At 38.4% G+C, this 19,137-nt stretch overlaps 1 protein-coding gene across 1 annotated transcript; it reads right to left on the reverse strand.

The window, feature by feature from the left end:
• Positions 1-235: 235 nt before the first annotated feature.
• On the reverse strand, positions 236-18,924 carry SEC62 (SEC62 homolog (S. cerevisiae)). Its single transcript, XM_006890365.1, has 7 exons — positions 18,819-18,924; positions 17,168-17,273; positions 8,525-8,729; positions 8,006-8,098; positions 7,227-7,287; positions 3,413-3,532; positions 236-745 (listed from the first exon to the last, which is right to left on the reverse strand). The coding sequence occupies exons 1-7, from the start codon at positions 18,847-18,849 to the stop codon at positions 273-275; spliced, it is 1,089 nt and encodes a 362-aa protein (XP_006890427.1). The 5' UTR covers positions 18,850-18,924; the 3' UTR covers positions 236-272.
• Positions 18,925-19,137: the final 213 nt, after the last annotated feature.

Raw genomic sequence — 19,137 nt, forward strand, 5'->3', positions numbered from 1 at the left:
GTCACTGTGGAAACTGCATCTTGGGTAACTATCAAAAGGAATGAGACCTGCTTACTGTAGAATTATCATCAAATGGACAAAACTCATGTTTCAGTGGCTTTAGACTGTACCAGTAATAGCAGTTTATAACATGAAGGACTGAACAGAACTGCATGGACGTCCAATTCATTTCAGCAAATTAAAGGATGCTACAAATACCACGTGTACATTTTGATGATCAGCAGAGAAAATCCACCCTCTTGCACTTATCCAGTCCCCAAACGACAGCAAGTTTATGATTTTTCCTGTGACAGGTGAGCTGTTTCTCCATCCTTGCTGTCCTCCTCCTCTTCCTCTTCACAATCCCCATCTGTCTGCTGCTCCAGTTCCTCTTTTGTTATCATCTCAAAATCATTCCCGTTCCCACTACTGTGCTGGGACCGGTCATCCTCCCTCCTGTCACTGTCTGTGTCTGAATGTCGTTCCCCTCCTGGACCTTCTGTCCCATTAGTTCCTTGTCCGACCTTTCCCTCTTCCTCTTCTTTTTTCTCACTGTCTGATTTCTCCTCACTGTCGGACTTCTGCTGCTTTTTGGCTTCAGACTTCTCATCTTTCTTTAAGTCTGCTTTTGGTCCTTTGTATTCGTGTGTGTACAGAGGTCTGAAGGAATCAATGAAGCCCACATCAGCAGTAAGATTTGGCAAGAACCAAAAGTGGTGCCTTCCTCCAGTTATGAGCCAAATGATGAGAAAGAGAATGCAACGAGCTGTGGGGAGAAAAGATTCTCTAAATGAATGATTCAAGCACTGATTGCAATAAGCGAGAGGGGAGGGGAAACCCTAAGATAAGGCTATGATTTGCACATTACTAAACCCAGATTCAAACCCAGTGCCAAGGAGTCAAATTCCAAATCCACAGCAAACCTGTAGAACTGGCCCACTGGGTTTTCAAAGCAGTAAATCTTTACGAAAGCAGAACACCTCATCTTTCTCTGCCGACCAGGGTGGACTGCTGAGCTCTCGATTAGCCGTCAAGAGTTAACTCTGCGTCTTTAGTATGAGCATTTAACTCCCCACAGATTTAAAAGGACCACAGTGTTCTAGGAAAAAAAAAGAGCATCCTACTCCAAACTGAGTGAGGACAAAATGCTGTGATACTCTCAAAAAACTACCCTTTTATACGTAGGGCACAGGGAGATGTACAACTAATCCAAAGACTGGAGGTTCAAATAAATCAGCTGCTCTGCGGGAGAAAGATGGACAATTTCCTCCTGTGTGACTTCAGCCTCTGAAAACTACAAGAGGGTCAGCTATGAGTCCATTCCAACTCAAAGGCATGCAGCTTGAGGTTTTCTGAGTGATACTAGTAATTCTTTTCACCGATCTATTTTTAAGCACTTTAATGTGTTATACTTCAAATACCCCAGCAATCAGCTGGAAGAAAATATTCAAGAGTCCTTGGTATGAAAACAAGAACATAAATACTAGTAATAGATGAAGACAACTTAGGAATTAAGAACGGATTCTTTGACATGCAGGGTTGCATTAAGGTTACTAGGCCCTGTGCACTTTCACCTACGTAAGTCTCATCCTTCCATTAAAAAAAATATTAAAAGTGATCCTTTTACTACATTGGTAGAAAGTCAAACACAGTACAGCCTGTTGTCGTTGTGCACTGTCGAGTTGGAACAGACCCACAGCTGACCCTCTGGCAGGTTTCCAGAGGCAGTTAATGGCACAGAAGGAGATTCCCACCCTTCTCCTGTGGAGCAGCTGGTGGATTTGAACTGTGTGCCTTCAGGATTGCAGCACAGCTTCTTGCCACTAGAGCCTCTTCATCAGCCTAGGCTCATTATTATGTATACATTCATCTATAGTAGTTTTTTTCCCTCTGATTTTAAAAGAAAAACATTTCAGTGAGCTTTTTAAAAATATGGAGCCTGAAGCACTCTTCTTAAAATTGAGTGGGCATTAAAAGGAAGAATGTTAGTATTAAGTCGATCTTACAGTAAATTTTAAACAGTAAAGAAACATTATCCTGAACATTTTGTTAATGTGGTAACTAAAATATTGGCTTACTTAAGGGACTAGCCTACACGTGATGTTAGGGAACAGTACAATACTAATGAAAACCCCAAGCCCTCAACACACGAGGCTTCTGAGGTCACTCCTTATGACACTATGACAAAGCTGTTAGAAAACAGAAAAATTAACTTGGCTGAAATGAAGTTTGTACTAATGGGTGATCACAATATTCAATGTAGTTTCCTCTTGGTTTGTCAGTTATGTATAAACAAGTACATCTTTAAAGATTATAATGATTTTGTGAATGTTACAGCATGTTTTTAAAAACATTTATATTAGTCTTTACAAAAAGACTGAAAACAACTCATCTATATTTCTTCCAGTTTTACTCTGGATGTATTTCACAGGAAATGGCTGTAACTGCCTTGACTTAATTATAAAAGTTGTTATTTCTATTTTCACAAGAAAAATATTTGGAAACTTTTGTGCATTCTATTAGAATCCAGAGTTGAAAGAGAAAAGGTAAAAATATTTTAAATAGAAAACACACTTCATTTTAATTTTACTGCTAACGACAAAGAAGGGGGTTCTGGTGGCCCACAGGTAAGGAGCTGCACTGTCAACTCAAAGGCTGGTGGTTCAAATCCACAGCTGCTCTGGAGAAACGTGGGAAAGCATGGCCTCTGAACGTGTGTGCGGAGGGTCAGCTGGGAGTTAGCTCCTACCTGATGAGACATCACAATAATAGTAAATATGCTTCTTGTATTTATCAATCATTTGATTTTTATTTACTCTCCTGAATTAGATCATCATATTGTTTGCAATTTCATTTCAGGGACCCAAGGTTTCTCTTATGCATGGGATGAGGACATGAGGATGTTAATCTTTAGCTGTGCTGTCAGTTTTAAGCTCACCTTTTAACTCTGTTTTTACTTTTATGTGATGAAATGTGTTCAATTTTTGGTTATGAAAGACCTGTCATCCTAAAATGTCAAACATTCACTTATACTTTGTTGATTTAAGCTTAAAAACCACTCAGCTCTTTAAATGATCTACCCTAGTTTCATTTGCCTTAAGTAAAAAGTGTAAATATGCTTTACTTATAACTTCTACAAAAGCAAAACAGCCAATATTTTTAAGTCTTTGCTACAGCTAATGTAAAGCACATCTATGTGAGTCAGATGAAAATTTATTAAATCTCTATAGATTTCATTGTATGCAGTCAAACATATAGACTCCTTTGGCCTGGGTCATTTTTTGGAGATGTGACCTAAGAGTTTATTTATTTAATGTAACTTCTTGATTAGCCTAGAATTTTGCTATAAAGATTGGTCTCCCAATTGAAATTTAGAAATTCTACACTGTACAATACCTACCTCACTGAAGTCAGTTGTACTAATAACACTTACCAACAGCAAGAAGAAGAATGCTGGCTACAAAACAGCCTGCCCCCACGCTGAGATAATAAACACCCACTCTCATTTCTGCTGGCCAGAGCGGGAAGAGGGTGGCTGCTATCACCGCAATCACTGCAACAACAAAGGGCGAAGTTAACAGGTGCAATACCACGGACCCCAGGGAAAACCCTTGAACTAGCAAAGGAAAACACAACACAATCATGTTAATAGACCAAAAAAGAAAAGTTATCATCAACAGTTTCATATACAGTTTACACTGGAACACTGCGGGGTACCAGCCTCCACTGAAGTTTTAAATCCATGTATAATTTAGAGTCGATCCTTGAACATCAGTCAGGGGCTTGAAATGCACGGGCTTACGTGTTTTAAGTGTCCATTTAGAATGCTACTGGATGCTTGAGTAGTTCACCTCTCATAGGAACAATCTTGTCATCAGGGAAAGGGGACGCGCTCTTACAGATGATCAGGAACACTCAACCTGACCTCATAGCAAGAGCAAGGGGGTGAGAGGGACAACCCATGCGTGAGTGGATCCACGCACCGCAAACCCATGGTGTTCAATGGTCAACTGTGGATCAACTTAATATGCGCAGTACTGGTCTTAAATGGGGCTAAGGTTTTTGTGGTGTAAATGACTCCTTAACTGTGTTAAATTACCTCCTTAAACTATCAACTGCAGTTGTTTTCATGAGATGTGTAAAATATTAAAGCTGCAATCCACTGAATTACTTTGAAGAGTGAAAGAGCAGAGCATCCAGGGAACTATAATTTCAAAAGTATGCCTATTATTATTCAGTCTATAAATATCACTCCAGGACACAGTATTATGGCCTAATGAAAACTCCAAATGGAAAATAAAACACCAAAAAATCCTTTCTAAAGAATAAAATAAAAACATAAGACTGACAAACAATATATATATAACAGCATTTGAAAAGATAATTTTTTTATCAAAGATTGTCTTAGATCTTAAGTTTCTTCTGTTGGAAGACTTTAAGAGGCAAGGGAACTGAGGTCATTTTTATGCACAGAATAAAGTAATAACTAGAGTGCCTCATATACGTAAGTGCCCAGCTGGTGATCAGCAGCTGAGAAAATAAGCAAGGGATGATCAAACCTGTTCAAACGTTTGGGCTGACATACCTCAATCACTTAAGGGAACTTACAGGAACAAACCTATTGACAACAACAATCCAAAGGCTTTTCCCCTTGGGAGATTCTGGTTAGAGCTCTGACATCTCCAAATTTAAAAAGCTTACCAAGTGATGTTTGTTCAAGAGTCAGGTAATGCAAACAAGCATATCCACATTTTTTGGTGGTTGTTTTCAAACAAGATGGGGACACAGAGAAGAGTTAATTACTACCAATATAGTTCATGTAACAGAACGCACAGGTATTAGAAGCAAGGTTATTTAAGGATGGGAGTAAGAGGGACCGGGTTACAGTCAGCTCTGGTGGCCTAAAGGGTTAAGGAGTTGTGCTGCCAACCCATAGACAGGTGATTCAAATCCACCAGCTGCTCCATGGGAGATTGGCAGTTTCTTCCCATGAGATTAAGAGCTTCTGAAAACTCACTAGGGGGTGCTAGGAGTCTATTCTGACACAAAGGCAGAAGGCAACATCATCATGACAAACTGAGTAACCTGGATGAGTTTCTTGAACCCCTTTGAGGCTAAATTACTATTTAATATATAAGTAATAAAAAAAATCTGATTTGAGACTCAAATGAGGTAACACCTGTAAAATATTTAGCAAAGGGATGATACAAAGTAAATGATGGCTATATAATGAAGGTTTTCTGAGCTGGCGTTGGGCTTAACTAAAAGGCACAGATTCCACTGTACCAACTGACCCAATCTACTGCCACTGAGTTAATCCTGACTTAGAGCAACCTCGCAGAACAGGGTAAACAGAATTATCCAGAGGCCTGTCAAGGCTGGAAATCTTTTTTTTTTTAAGGCTGGAAATCTTTACAGAAGCAAACCTCATCTTCTGAGATATGGTGAGTGGATTTGAACCACCAACTTTTTAGTCAGCAACTGTACCACAAGAATTCCTTCTTTCCACTGTGCAGCTATAATGTCATAATTATAATTTTATTGAAGGTTATCAATATTTCTAGTTTTATGCTCTTACAGATAATACAATAATATGTACATTAGTGCAATTACATAATTACAATATAAGAAAACCCCCTGGAGTGAAATTATTAGCCCAAAACATGCCATTGTCAGCTGCCTGTTAAGTTGATTCTAATTCATGATGATCTAAGTGTGTCAGAGCAGAACCGGTCCACACTTCTCAAAAACTGTGGCCTATCAGAAGCAGACGGCCAGGCTTGTTTTCCAATGTGCCTTTGGGCAGATTGGAACTGTCAGTCTTTTGGTTAGTAGTCAAGTGTTTAACCATTGTGCCACCCTGAAACTCCAGGCCAAAGTTATAGGCATTAACATTTTAACAACATTTGCAAATTACTGCGGTGTATTAGGTCTATTGTTCAAAATGGCTTTCCTGGGCAGGAACATGCAGATAATGTTTGTTAGTCTATCCATCAAGGCACTGGCCGGTTTGGCCATTCTACCAGTTTAAACTGACCAGGTTCAGCTCACTACCAGTCAAGCGACAGTAGAAGAGAAAAAAAGCACATGGCCTTTGGGGCCCGAGGTTCCTCTGCCAGTCAGACCAGGACTTAGGGAAGAGCATCAGCAGTGACCCAGAGACTGACACGAGACACAGCTGACCGGGGCGGGCTGCTCCCAGGAGCCAGAGCCTATTCCCAGACGTGCTGCAAGACGAGGGGTGGAGGAGGGGTATGCCGTACCTGGCAGGACTAAGAGAGCTCTGTAACACTGACTGCAAGCTGCGAGGCTGAGGGGCCTGTAGGCATGTTCCTGACTCAAACGGCATTCTGTTGTCTTTATGAGTTTTAACCTGCTAACTTCCCCATTAAGTCCCATAATTTTGAGAGCTTCTTCTGGGAAGTCTGAGTAGCTATGATAACAAATTCTGGACCCAGGAGAGCAGGAGTGGTGGTGGAATTAATTAGTAACAGTAGGCATGAGAGTGTAGGGTACTGTGTGACCATGTGGGAACTGGCTTTGTTTGTAAATGCCTTGGTGAGGGCAGTCAGCCCTTGCAGAACTAGTACAGGGCAGGTACAACTGTCTCCACACTGCCTTCATTCTTTCTACAATTACTCTCCTAAATATATGGAGCACGTGTGGCCTAATGGTGAGGAGCTGCCCTTCTAACCGGAACGAATGTGGTTCTAATCGACCTTTAGCTCTATGAGAAAAAGATATGTAATCTGTGTGATTAACTGCCTCTGAAAACCCCCTATAGGGTCAGCTGTGGGTGGGTTCTGACTTGAAAATACTTAACAACTCTTAAATATAATCCAGTGATCTGGTAAGTCAACAGACTTTCTTGAGTTGTGTTAACTACATGAGAATAGCAGTGGGCTTGATGTCTAGAAGGAGAATTGTAGGGTCCAAGAGAATATATGAACTTGATATTTGAAAATTTTCACACTGCCTTCTGTAAGAGCAAACAATGGATCTATCAGTCACATCATCATGCATTCCCCATTTTTTTAGTCTTCGTTTTCCCTAAAATTGAGTACTATCATAATCGTACAAATAATTTTTGTCTTGTCTTAAATTTAGTATGAGTAGGAATAAGTATAATTTTAAGTATTAAATATGATTACTGGCCATTGTTATTTATGTATTCTGTAATTTTTTATTTTCTTCTCTAAATTTTTGAGGTGAGGTTGTACTTTGAAGCTGCTCACTCTGTTACTTACCAAGAATTAATCCCATGACAAACGTTTTGAAGTGAACTGGGTCATAGATCCAAACAAATACCTAGAAGAAACAAGAAATTCTGTGTTTAAAAATCCTAAAAAGTCACATTAAAAAGTTGGGCTTACTTGTGTATTTCAAATCTTCTAAAGGAGGTACTTCTAACCTTTTAAGTAGCTGAGGTTGGTCGGTGGCCCATCAATCATTTTGTACTTATTTCTCGAATGATCACCTACTTTATAAAGTAACATTTCCAAGCTTTTACAGCAGGTGAGCATGACTATATGATTAGGTTCTGTCCAATGGATTCTAAACAAAAAGCAAATCATCAACTCTTGGGAAATATCCCCAGAAGAGACAGGTCCTGTACCTGCCTCCCTTCTCTGGCAGTCATGCTGGACCATGGAGTCATGTTTTCCAGATGCCTCACACAGAGGTAAAAATAAAATTAGCCTAATTCTTTGATATCGTGAAGCTGACATACCTGTACTGCTTATCTCCAGAGTACATTAAATGCAAACAAGAATAAGAATCTATTTTGTATAAGCCACTATTATTTCAAGTTTCCTATCACATCTAAACCTTAATATGGTATGGAATCTTATTTAACAAAATTTAAATTTAAATTTAAAGAAATTACTATTTTTTAAAAGCAGAGTAGCTTTCACATAGTTATGTGCACGGTTAATTCACATTAATTATTTCTCAGTGAAAACAAGGAAACAATGCTTACAACTTCTACTGGAATCTGCTTTTCTAAATATAAGTGATATATTCTCACCTCATTTCCATCTAGAAAAACTTGATCATCATGCGGTTCAAGCTTGAATTTTTTCTTAGTTTCCTTTTTTTTGGGAGTTCCTGGAGTTTCTTCCTATGAAAACAAAAGAAATTACCTTGAAGAAAATACACAAATAATCAAAAACTGGACATTCATACAGTTAAAGGTCTCATAACAACACCTGACACAAAAATGAAAATTCTCAACCATCGCTTTTGTATTAATCCTCCATATGTTTAACTCAAATTGTTCTTGCCAAACTTTAAAAACGTTGTTATTGTTAGGTGCTGAGTTGACTATGACTCACAGTTTCCCCTGAAAAGTGGATCTCCCTGCCCTCTCCTGTGCCGCCTGCATTCTCTCTGATATGCTTAAGTCCACTGTTACAGTCCACCTCATGGAAGGTTCTCCTCTCTTTTGCTGACCTTCCACATTTTCAAGCATGGTTTAAACATCCTTCTATGCTAATCCTATCATCCATATGTAATACTCTTTGACTTTAGCTTAAGTTGAACACACCTTCTTGGATTCTTCCTTTTCACCATCCTTCTTCTTCTCTTTCTCCTTCTTCATCTTTTCATCCTTGACATTTTCTTTCTTGCTCTTCTTATCTTCTTCTTTTCCACTCTCAGTTTTCCCTTTCTCTTTTTCTTTCTTTACATCTTTATCATACTTCATTTTCATTACTTTCAAAGCCCGATGAAAAAACTGCTTCTTTAACAGCCTTGAAAACAAAAGGAACAAACACCATATATTCATCAAGTTTACAAATTAGGAAAAAACAACAGTAAGTTCATGGAAAAAAATTATTAACCATACTATTTAAAAAAAAAAATCCTGAGTAAGACACTCCTCTTTTTCCTGAACTCACATGCTCTCCTCATGTTAATTAGGTTAGCATAAACTTGACTTTTGTATGCATTAACTGCTATCGACATAAATTATCACTTCTTCAATGGAAGTATCAATATGTGTAAGTTTTAAGAATGCTTATACTTTAAGCAACCAACTTTTTAATTAGAAGGAAAACACAAAATATAGTTATTGAAATTAAGACAAAAAAGGGCATGAACTTACAGGAAATATTAAAAGCATGCCTAAAAAAGATGGAAATGAAACTTTAAGAATGATTGTATACAAACAAATCAATACTGGGACTATATCAAGGTAATAACATATAGATTCTTATTTTCTGTAGTCAAAGCAGTCTGTATAATTGTTGTATTTGCTTTACAAATTAAAAACTCAGAACTTCTGGAATTTATGTCTACCATCATAATCTACTATAAAAGTAGCACCCAATTTACTCATATACACTTATAACTCTTAGCTTTAAGAAACATTTTGAATGCATTATTTCCAGTTTCTTTAGAGGTGTGATTTCACATTACCTATCCACAATGGGGTTTTTATCCATGGCAACAAGAAAAGATATTAGTAAGTTCTTCCCTTTAAATTTTTCCCCTGAACCTTAGTTTCACCAAACAGGGAGTAGAGAAGTGACCAGCCTTCTCACTATTCAGGTGTCTAGGGTGTATCTTCACATTCTTGCCTTCGGCTTCTTTCAGAAGTAGGAAAGGAAACACTTCCTCACTACAGCATCCTTACAATCTCTGGCCCTCTTTCCTTCAGGAACATTCTGACAAGTGGGAATTCTACCACTGAACCACCCATGCATTCTAATCTCTAATGTGGGATTTCTGGAAAAGAAAGGATCTCAGCTGAGTTTTGAAAAAGACTGTGAAGGAGGCAGAAGATAATGGGACAGTAAATTCATGGTACAATACTGAAGTAAAATAAAATGTGTACAAGTGGTTGAATGGAGAACTGATTGCTTATAAAATTCCACTTAAATCGAAATAAAAAGTTAAAAAACAGACAATCAGACACTACACAAAAACGTAACTAGAAATAGAGAAGATTTAACTAGAAAATATAAAAAACAGTTAAGCCAATGGAGGGGGCACAAAAGTAGAACAGAAGCAATAAAAGCAAGAAGTAGTGAAACAGATGAAATTCCATGACACTAACACAGTGAGTGTTCTCACGGTCAGAAGTGTGAGGACAGTACAGGATAGGACAAGGCTGAGATGTGTTGTTCATAAGGTCACTATGGGTCATACTCAATTCAATGGCACCTAACAACAACTTGAGGAACAATCAGAAAAACTAAATTGAAAAATGAAGAGAGTCTATGTAGGGAACTTTCAAAAGGAAATATTTATGCATAACTGAAATTTAGGAAGAGGGAGGAAGCACTGAATTGAAACAATCTGGAGAAGGCCAGACAGTGACTGCAGTAATGGGCTCAAAGATGTCAAAGATGATGACGATGGCTCAGGATAGGACACAGTTCAGATCTCTTCTTAGGATCGCTGTATGTCATCCTCAACTCAACAGCACCTAACAATAATTGACAGAAAACTTCCCTGATATCATGCAAGATGACAAAGAAATCTATGAAGCTCAATGAACTATAAACAGAACAGACAACAAAAGAATACCACCTTGAGAGATCATAACAGAATTTACCCAAACCCTTACACAGGAAAAAGAACAGCCCATGAAAAAGGAATTATCACTTGCAAAGGAGCACTAATAAGACTAACTGCAGAGTTATACAGGCAAGAATGCAGTGTGATGATAAAGCCCTGATATATCCAGCCAAACTGATAGCTAAAGCATTACTGAACCTTCCACATCAACATGGTACTCAATACAGCCTGGTCCTGGTGAACTGACAGACATAAAGACCAATGGAATAGAATCGAGAATTCAGAAGAAATTTATCCAGCTATTGGCAGCTAATCCTCAATGAAGGACCGAAGACAAATAAATGGAGCCAAGATAATCTCTTTTAACTAAGAATGCTGACAAAACCAGAGAGCCACCTCCAGAAAAATGCAATAAGATCCACATGTAAAAATGAACCAAAGATCTCAATGTTAACCCTAAAACTATAAAGTTCATGCAAGAAAATATGGGGACAAAGCCTGTTGTTGTCTATCATCAACTTAGAAGAGACTCATAACTGATCCTCCAGCAGGTTTTCAGGGGCAGTAAATTGCACAGAAAGAGAGTAATGCCCATCTTTATTCCCATGGAGCAGATGGCGGATTTGAACCACATGCCTTTGGGTCAGCAGCAGCAGCACTTACCACTTAAGCCACCGGAGGTCCTTTTGGAGTGGGGCAAAACTAGGGGCTGCAATGTACTGCATGGGCAAGAATCATGAAACTTAGTCTTACACCTTTTGAACATGCTGTCAAGAGGAACCAGTCCTAGGAAAAATACATCATCCTGGAAAACGAGCAAGGTCAGAAACTGCCCCTTGGACAGACTGACACAGTGACTGTAATAAGGGTCTAGAGCATTATCAGAGATCGAAAGGATAACTCAAGATAGGGCAAAGTTTAGATCTGTTGTTCATGGTGTCACCATGAGTCAACCTGACTAACATCATCATTAAACAAAACGACCAAAGACTACGCCAAAAGAGTAAAAAAACAGAGCCAACAGAAAAAATTCTGGTAAAAATGTATCTGACAAGTACTTAATCTTTAAAATGCAAAGTACTTCAATACTTCAACAATAAAAAGACAAAAACTACAACTACAACATGGGCAATGTTGTTATGGATCCAACCACAGCTGACCTTGTTCTCAGAGGCAGTCAATCAAATGGGAGGAGACTTCCCATCTTTCTCCCATGGAGCAGCTGGCGGATTTGAACTCTGTGCTTCTGGGTTGGCAGCACAGTTCCTTACCACTAGGCCAGCAGAGCTCCCCCTAAATGGGGTAAGTACAGGAATAGAGACTTGGTAAGACAACAGTCAGGTGACTAAAAATGGTACGCCGGTGCTGCTAACCGAACAACGTCTGTCTGGCAGTTTGAACTGACCAGTGGCACCACGGGAGAAAGATGACCAATCTTTTTCTGGGAAATTTATAGCCTCACTAAATCTATGGAGGGTCAGCTATGACTCAGAACTGAGAGGAAGGTAATTGAGAAAAAAAACCTAGGAAAAGCTTGTGACTATTAGCCATTCAACTTATAATAAAAATACAAAAACCCCCAAAAAACCGCCAAATTTTGCATCTCTCACTGAAGAAATGCAAACCCAAACTACAAAAGTCACTACTTCTTGGAAGTAATAGCAATGAGAAAACAAAACAGTAAGTCCCAGTAAAACAAAGAAACGTTGCAAAGATCTTGAGCGACTCAAGAACTCTCTTGAGAACTTTCACACATTGCTGGTGGGATGTGAAACAGAGTAAGGTATGATGATTCCTTAAAAAGCTAGATGTAGAAATACCGTATGATTCAACAGTCTCACTCCCTGATAAACAGTCTAGAAATAAGAACTGTGACAGGGAGTAAATGATAAAATATGCACAGCTATATTCACTGCAGCTTTAATCACAGTAGCAAAAAGACAGAAACCACCAAATACCTAACCAAGAACAGATAAACTGTGGTGTATGCACACAGTGGACCACTACACAACAATAAAGAATGATGAGGCTTTGAACTATTTCACAACCTGAACGAATGCAGAACAACAGTAAGTCATGGGGGAAAACTGACAAAAGGACAAGTATTATATGAGGTCCTTATTACAAAAAAATCAAGAACAGATTCACAAGCAGAACATTCTTTTTTTTTATGGTTAGCAGGGGTTAGAGGGTGAGGGTGAGCTCTGGTGGTTTAGTGGTGTGGCGTTGTACTGCTAACTCAAAGCACACAAATTCACCAGCTGCTCCAGTGAGAAAATAGTAAGTAATCTCTTCCCACCACACTGCCTCTGAAAACTCACTGGAGGGTCAGCTATGAATTGGTTCTGTTTGATGGTACCTAAGAAGATAGAAGACATCTAATTCAGGTGATGGGGCTGGAGAAACTCCAAGACTACAGCACTAAGACAACCTTCTATCTTGGAACTCTTAGCCAAGTAAAATGAACAAAAAATTAAGTGTTGAATAAAAGAATAGATAAAATTTAATGATTTAAGCAGTTTGAATGTGCTCTTTGGAACAATCAACTATACAGGACCCAAAGAATAATATGTTCCCAAAGCAAAGAATAGAAGGTAGGGAACCACACCAATGGAAATGAGAAACACCAAACAGGAACATGGTGAGTGCTGGCACACTGAATAGCAACCAATGTCACAGAACAATCTATGTGACGCATTGAACAGAAATTTAACTTGCTAGTCAACTTTCATCTAAAGCTCAATAAAATATTCCAAAACCAAAATAAATTGCATGGATTGTTATGTGTTATCGAGTCGCCTGCAACTCTTAGTGACCTAATGTATAATAGCTCTGAACTCTGCCCTATCCTGAGCAAATCGTAGTGATCCTATGCACAACAGCTCTGAACCCTGCTCTGTCCTGAGCCAGTCAGTGTCTGACACAACTACGCTCATTATTCTAGTTCTTGAGCCAATCTATCTCATCCAGGTTGTCTTCTCCTGCGCAGTCCCTCCACTCCTCTGTGGCATTATGTCCTTCTCCAAAGACTGATCCCTCTTTGGACACATGCCCAAAGTATGTGAGACAGAGCCTCAAAATCCTTGCCTCCAAAGAGCAGCCTGTTTCACTCTCTCCAGGACAGACCTGTTCTCTTGGCAGTCCACGGCATGTACAGTGCTCTTCTCTAGCACAACTCAAAGGCATAGATTCTTTTCCTGCCATCCTAAGTCATTGTTCTTGGAAGCAGGAGTGGCATCCACTTCCTAAACAAAATATCTCTGGAAACTCTATGAACTTCGATAAATGATTATAGTTACAGAAAGGCTTCAGGTCTCTTGTTCATTGGGTCGCTATGAGTTGTATTTGATTCAATGGCAATCAACAAACAACAATATATGAAGCTAAAAAAGCTAGAGATATGTCAAGCATATACTGTCAAATATCTACTTCTCTCTCTATATATATTTCTATATAAAAAAAATTGTGGTTATTATGAGGCAACATTACTAAGGTCTGGATTTCTAAATACAACTTTCTGTATCTCTAGAACTTCATTTATCCTATTGAAAAAACCCAGTATTTTTAATAAAGGAATAATTTTGTAAAGTCATAGAACCTCTTGAAAGGGGCAGAAAACAAATATCTCTTCCTTTACAAGCAGATCCAGCAGTATATCCAGTGCTAGGAGCTTTGCATCTGTTACACCTCCCGCATGGCTGTGAAAGGTTCTCCACTGTAATTCATTCTGTCTGCCTTCCCCAATAGAACAGAATGAGCTTTGGGAGAAAAGTCAAGTTGTAGTCATCCTGGTATTCCTGGGGTCTGGAATATAGCAGATACTAGATTTGATTGTTGAATAAATTGAGAAACTGCTTAAATCATTAAATTTTATCTATACTTTTATTCAACACTTAATTTTCTTTTTAAGTTTAAGAACCAGTTATAAACTAGTAGACATGTGCTAAAGATTTCACATATATGGCAATGCTAAGTTTCCCTTAAGAGACCACATAATGTTAACTGTTGTGAAATAACAAAGTATGTAACAGTCCTACAAAAAGCTTTCCGATTTAGCTGGAAAAATTAGACAAAATAACTCTAAAATAGTGCAAGGTCTAATTGAGGAATATAAACTACAGAAATCTAGTGGAATTATATCCATAGAGATTAATTTGAGCTGGGGGACCTGGTAGAAGTGGAACTTGAGGGATGTGTTCTTATTATTTAAGAGAAGATAAAAGCACCACTCAGGGGAAGCGTCAAATTATGATCACAGAAAGGCTAGATGAGAGGTTAAGTGCGGTATCCGCATGAGGGAGGACACTACTGGACTGCGGTTGTGACGTGGAATCAGAGAGAACAGGATGGTTAAGATTAAAGATTGAAAAAGCTGCACTTGAAATAAGCCATAAAAACAGACAGTAAAAGTTGAGTTTTACATCTAGACACGGAAGACATTTACTTCTAGACAAAGAAACAGTGTTTGGGTAGCACTGTACGTTTTCTTTTGTTTTTCCAGAAACTCCCTCCAGCCCACTCAGCAGCTTAAGAAAACGGCTGGGGTTGTGTGTGGCTGGGCAGAGCCTCCCCTGGGCAGGCCACCAGTGGGCCTATGTGGCTATCCCAGAAGATACGCTTAACACTTGTGCTTCTTTACTTTAATGCACATTTATGACTGTGTGGAGTAGGTGGTTAAAGGCAAGGACTAGGAAGACAGACTGACAGATTTAAACTCTTGGTTCTGCCAGCCACTCACTTCCTCTGTTACCTGGGCACAGGCTGCAGGCAAGATTCTGAACTTCTCTGTGCCTCAGTTTCTGCATCTGTTGTCTCTATTAATTTATACATGATGCATGAAACTACGTCTTAATGATTCTATGACATACAATGTGAATGAAGGATCGTGTGTAACACAATGTATACCAACTTTGTAAGCAAACCAATATAAAATAAAAATTTAACTTTTTTTTTATTTAATAAAAAACCCCCAAACAATTAAATCTATTTTGAGGCAGTCAGGAAGAAGTATGCACTTCAGAGTCATTCTAACGCTATAAACTGCTGTAAAGGATGGTAAATGTTGACTGTACCACAGTACCATTCTCTAACAATGAAACTTATGCTCTCAAAGGCCTGTCTGTGATTCTGGTCTTTGGTACTCAAAACTAAGACGTGAGGTGTGCGACAGTGATTGTGAGGTTTTCTGACTGAGATACTTTAAATATTAGTAAATCAATGTGTGTGTATCTCCCAAATATATTCTCACTTAATTTAAGCGTTATGATCAAGAAAACAAAATTAACATATATTAATATATGTATTTATTTAAATGTCAGTCTAGAGACTAACGTGTGCCTAATCGAGGCTGTGGCCGTCACAATTACTTGCTATTCATCAGAGAGCAAGACAATGACTAAGAATGACAGAAGAATAGATGCCTTCGAGTTGTGGTGCTGGAGAAGAGTCTTGAACATACCATGCACTGCCAAGAGAGCAAACAGGTCTGTCTTGGAGAAGGTGAAACCAAGTTTCTCCTTGGAGGCTAGGATTTTGAAGCTTCATCTCACGTGCTTTGGGAACATGGCCAGATGGCCAGGAGAGATTACTGGTCCTTGGAAAAGGACATCATGCTTGAAAGGGTGGAGGGACAGCGCAGAAGAGGGAGACCCTGGATGAGATGGACTAATACTGACTGGTGCAATGGGGGTTGGTGTGTCAGAATTAGTGAGACTGGCTCAGGACAGCACAGGGTTCAGAGCTGCTGTATATAGAGTCGTAGGTGACTTGACGGCATATAACAACAATAACAACAAGTTAGCCAAGGAGAAAGTATAGAAATTAAAAAAAAAAATCAGCATAGTTCTTTCCAAGAAAGTGATTTTTTAAGAAAAAATAAAGTTGAAGCATTTCTTTCACTAAGGTTTCCACAAAGATGAGTACCTATTAAAGAAAATCATGTCTGTTTTACTGAATTGTCTCTACTTCCTTTTGGAATCCTCAAGACAAAGTAAGGTAGATGCAGTTATCTTGATTTTACAAAGAGTTAGTGCATTAACAATCATTAAACAAGCAAATCAAGAAGAGTACTGCCAAACGGCTTAGGGAATAGCCACTAAAAATCCATAAACAGCAGTTACTTAGAATCTCTGTCAAAAAAAGGACTTCTAAATAATTTGTCCTAGAAAAGAACTCTTGCCCATGATTTGATTTTTACTGTTTATATTCAGGAAATTCTAATGGTTTTTGACTGTCGGCCTCGTAACACATACAAATATAAAAGAATCTTCACTGCTGTTGAACTGGAACGGATGAACAGCTGACCTTCAAGTGAGCTTTCCAAGGCATAAATAGCAATGGAGGAAATGACCCATCTTTTCTCCCCCTGAGATTCGAACAGTCAAAAGTGGTAACTCTGGATTAGCAGTGTAACTCTATATACTCCACCACCAGAGCTCAAATCAAAGGGAACAGAATGGAAAAATAAAAACTATAGTTAAAAAAGAAAATAATTAAAAAAACACAAAACAAACAAACCCAGAGACACAGAAAAATTACACGTTACAGACTGAAACCATGCCTAAGCCCTACTGCAACATGATTAAATTTAATAAGTAACTTTCGATTAGGTAAAATGCATTCTACAATTTCTGGCTGCATCATCCTTTCACGAGTACATAAACACTACCTGTTGCAGTAGTCAACCACAGACTCTCGGGTTGTAAATAAGGCTTCTTCTCCTTTCTTGGCCTTTGCCCACTTTGAATCCAAAAGGCAATCCACTGCTTTTGAAGCTAAAAAGATATTATCTTAAATTTAGCATATTGGAAATTAATGTCTATAAAACTCAAATTACATATAGCAAATATTGACATTGTAGGCACTATAAATAAGCCAAATTTTTGCAAGAAAGTAAAAAATTACTAACATAAAAATATAAAACATTGAAATACTGAGAAGGATGTTTTCCAAGTAATTATGGGCATTCACAAATATTAACGTCAGAGCAGTTCCGTATGTCAGAGCAGTATTTCCACAGCATTTTCTAGACAGTGATCTTTTGGATGGTCTTTATCTTTCATCACAGGAGCCTAGATGGAGCTGTGCTCCTGACTACTGAGGCACAAAGGCTCCTTACTGCTGTTATTACCAACTGCAATCAATTCCAGCTCACGGCCAACTCTCTACTGGGTTCCCGAGGCTGTACGTTTTTACACAAGGAGACTGTCCGTCTTTCTCCCCAGAAGTAACTAGCCCAAACAAACCACTAACTTTTGGGTTAGCAGACTGATATATTGGGTACAATGCCAGAGCTTCCTACTGCTGTTACTGCTTTGTTGTTACTGTTTAGTGCCTCTGAACTGGACTAGACTCATCGCTCACCCTCCAGTGGGTTTCCAGAAGTAGTAAATCGCACAGGAGACTGCTCACCTTTCTTCCACAGAGCACACAGTGGATTCCAACCACGCGCCTTTGGGTTGACAGCACAGCTCCTTACTGTTCATTCTCTTTAGGTCTAATACTGTTGAGTACGACTCACTCACGGCAACCCTACGAGCAAGAGATCTGAGCTCTGTCCTATCCGATGCCTTCCTCTTCATCTCTCATGGAGGCTCCAAGGAACATCCTTTCCTAGCAACATGCCCAAAGTAGGGAGCACCAAGCTTCACCATCCTTTCCTCCAACAAGCCCCCTGGCTGTACTTTCTGCAAGACCTATCTGTTTCTTCTTCTCGCAGACCATGAAGTTTTTGCTATGAGTTTTTTTTAACTGTTGTTACTAGAAGTCACTAATTGAATTAGACCTGAAGAAAGTGAGCGACATAGGTCTTCATTTTAAAAATGCATAACAAACCAATACTAACACTAAAGAGAAAATAAAGGAATTTCTTTTCTACAATTACAATTCAATTTTAATGGATGAGAAAGGCCAATCTAACCAATATTTAAACTATGGAACTCTATTATTGAAGATATCAGCTTACAATGAGGTACTCTTGAAAACCCAAAGTTCCTAAGTCCATTCCAAAGGACCAAATTGTAGTTTTGCACTGAATTTTACCCGAGTTTAATAAAGATTAACCCTTAAGTATGTTTATGTTTACTATTTGAACAAAGGTACTGTATCAGTGGAAATAAGTCGTATTAACAAAAATAAACATATGTTACTGGAAAAAATGTGTATTTTTTTATTCAGAGCTTTTCAGTCATTATAATAGTATGATCATCATCACATGCCAATTTTCTGGCTTCAACATTTATCTTAAAAAGTACTATAAAAATATTTAAGTATCTTCATTAGATATATACTTATAATTTTACTGCTATAAGTAATCATACCAATAAAATAATCAACTCTATGACCCATCATATTGGTAGACTTTGTTGGACAGTTGAATCGAAGATACTTGGCAACAGCTTTTTCTTCTTTAGATGGTTCACCAACTTCCTGCAAAATAAGAATATTAATTTAGTGTAATCATTTACCTGAGAAATTCATGCACTGAAAAAAGAATTTATTAGTTTGTTCTATAAACCTCTTCTCGTTTAGGTCTTACTTGTAAGCTTTCTCTGGAACAGGCTGAATAATAAATTCGCACGAAAGGATATGGAATTAAATTGTGTACTTTTCAAATAGAAAATGCTAGGCCAAAGCCTG

The sequence above is a fragment of the Elephantulus edwardii genome, unplaced genomic scaffold (assembly GCF_000299155.1).
Source record: "Elephantulus edwardii isolate Elephantulus edwardi_28Jun2011 unplaced genomic scaffold, EleEdw1.0 scaffold00088, whole genome shotgun sequence".
In the NCBI taxonomy this organism is placed as follows: domain Eukaryota; kingdom Metazoa; phylum Chordata; class Mammalia; order Macroscelidea; family Macroscelididae; genus Elephantulus; species Elephantulus edwardii.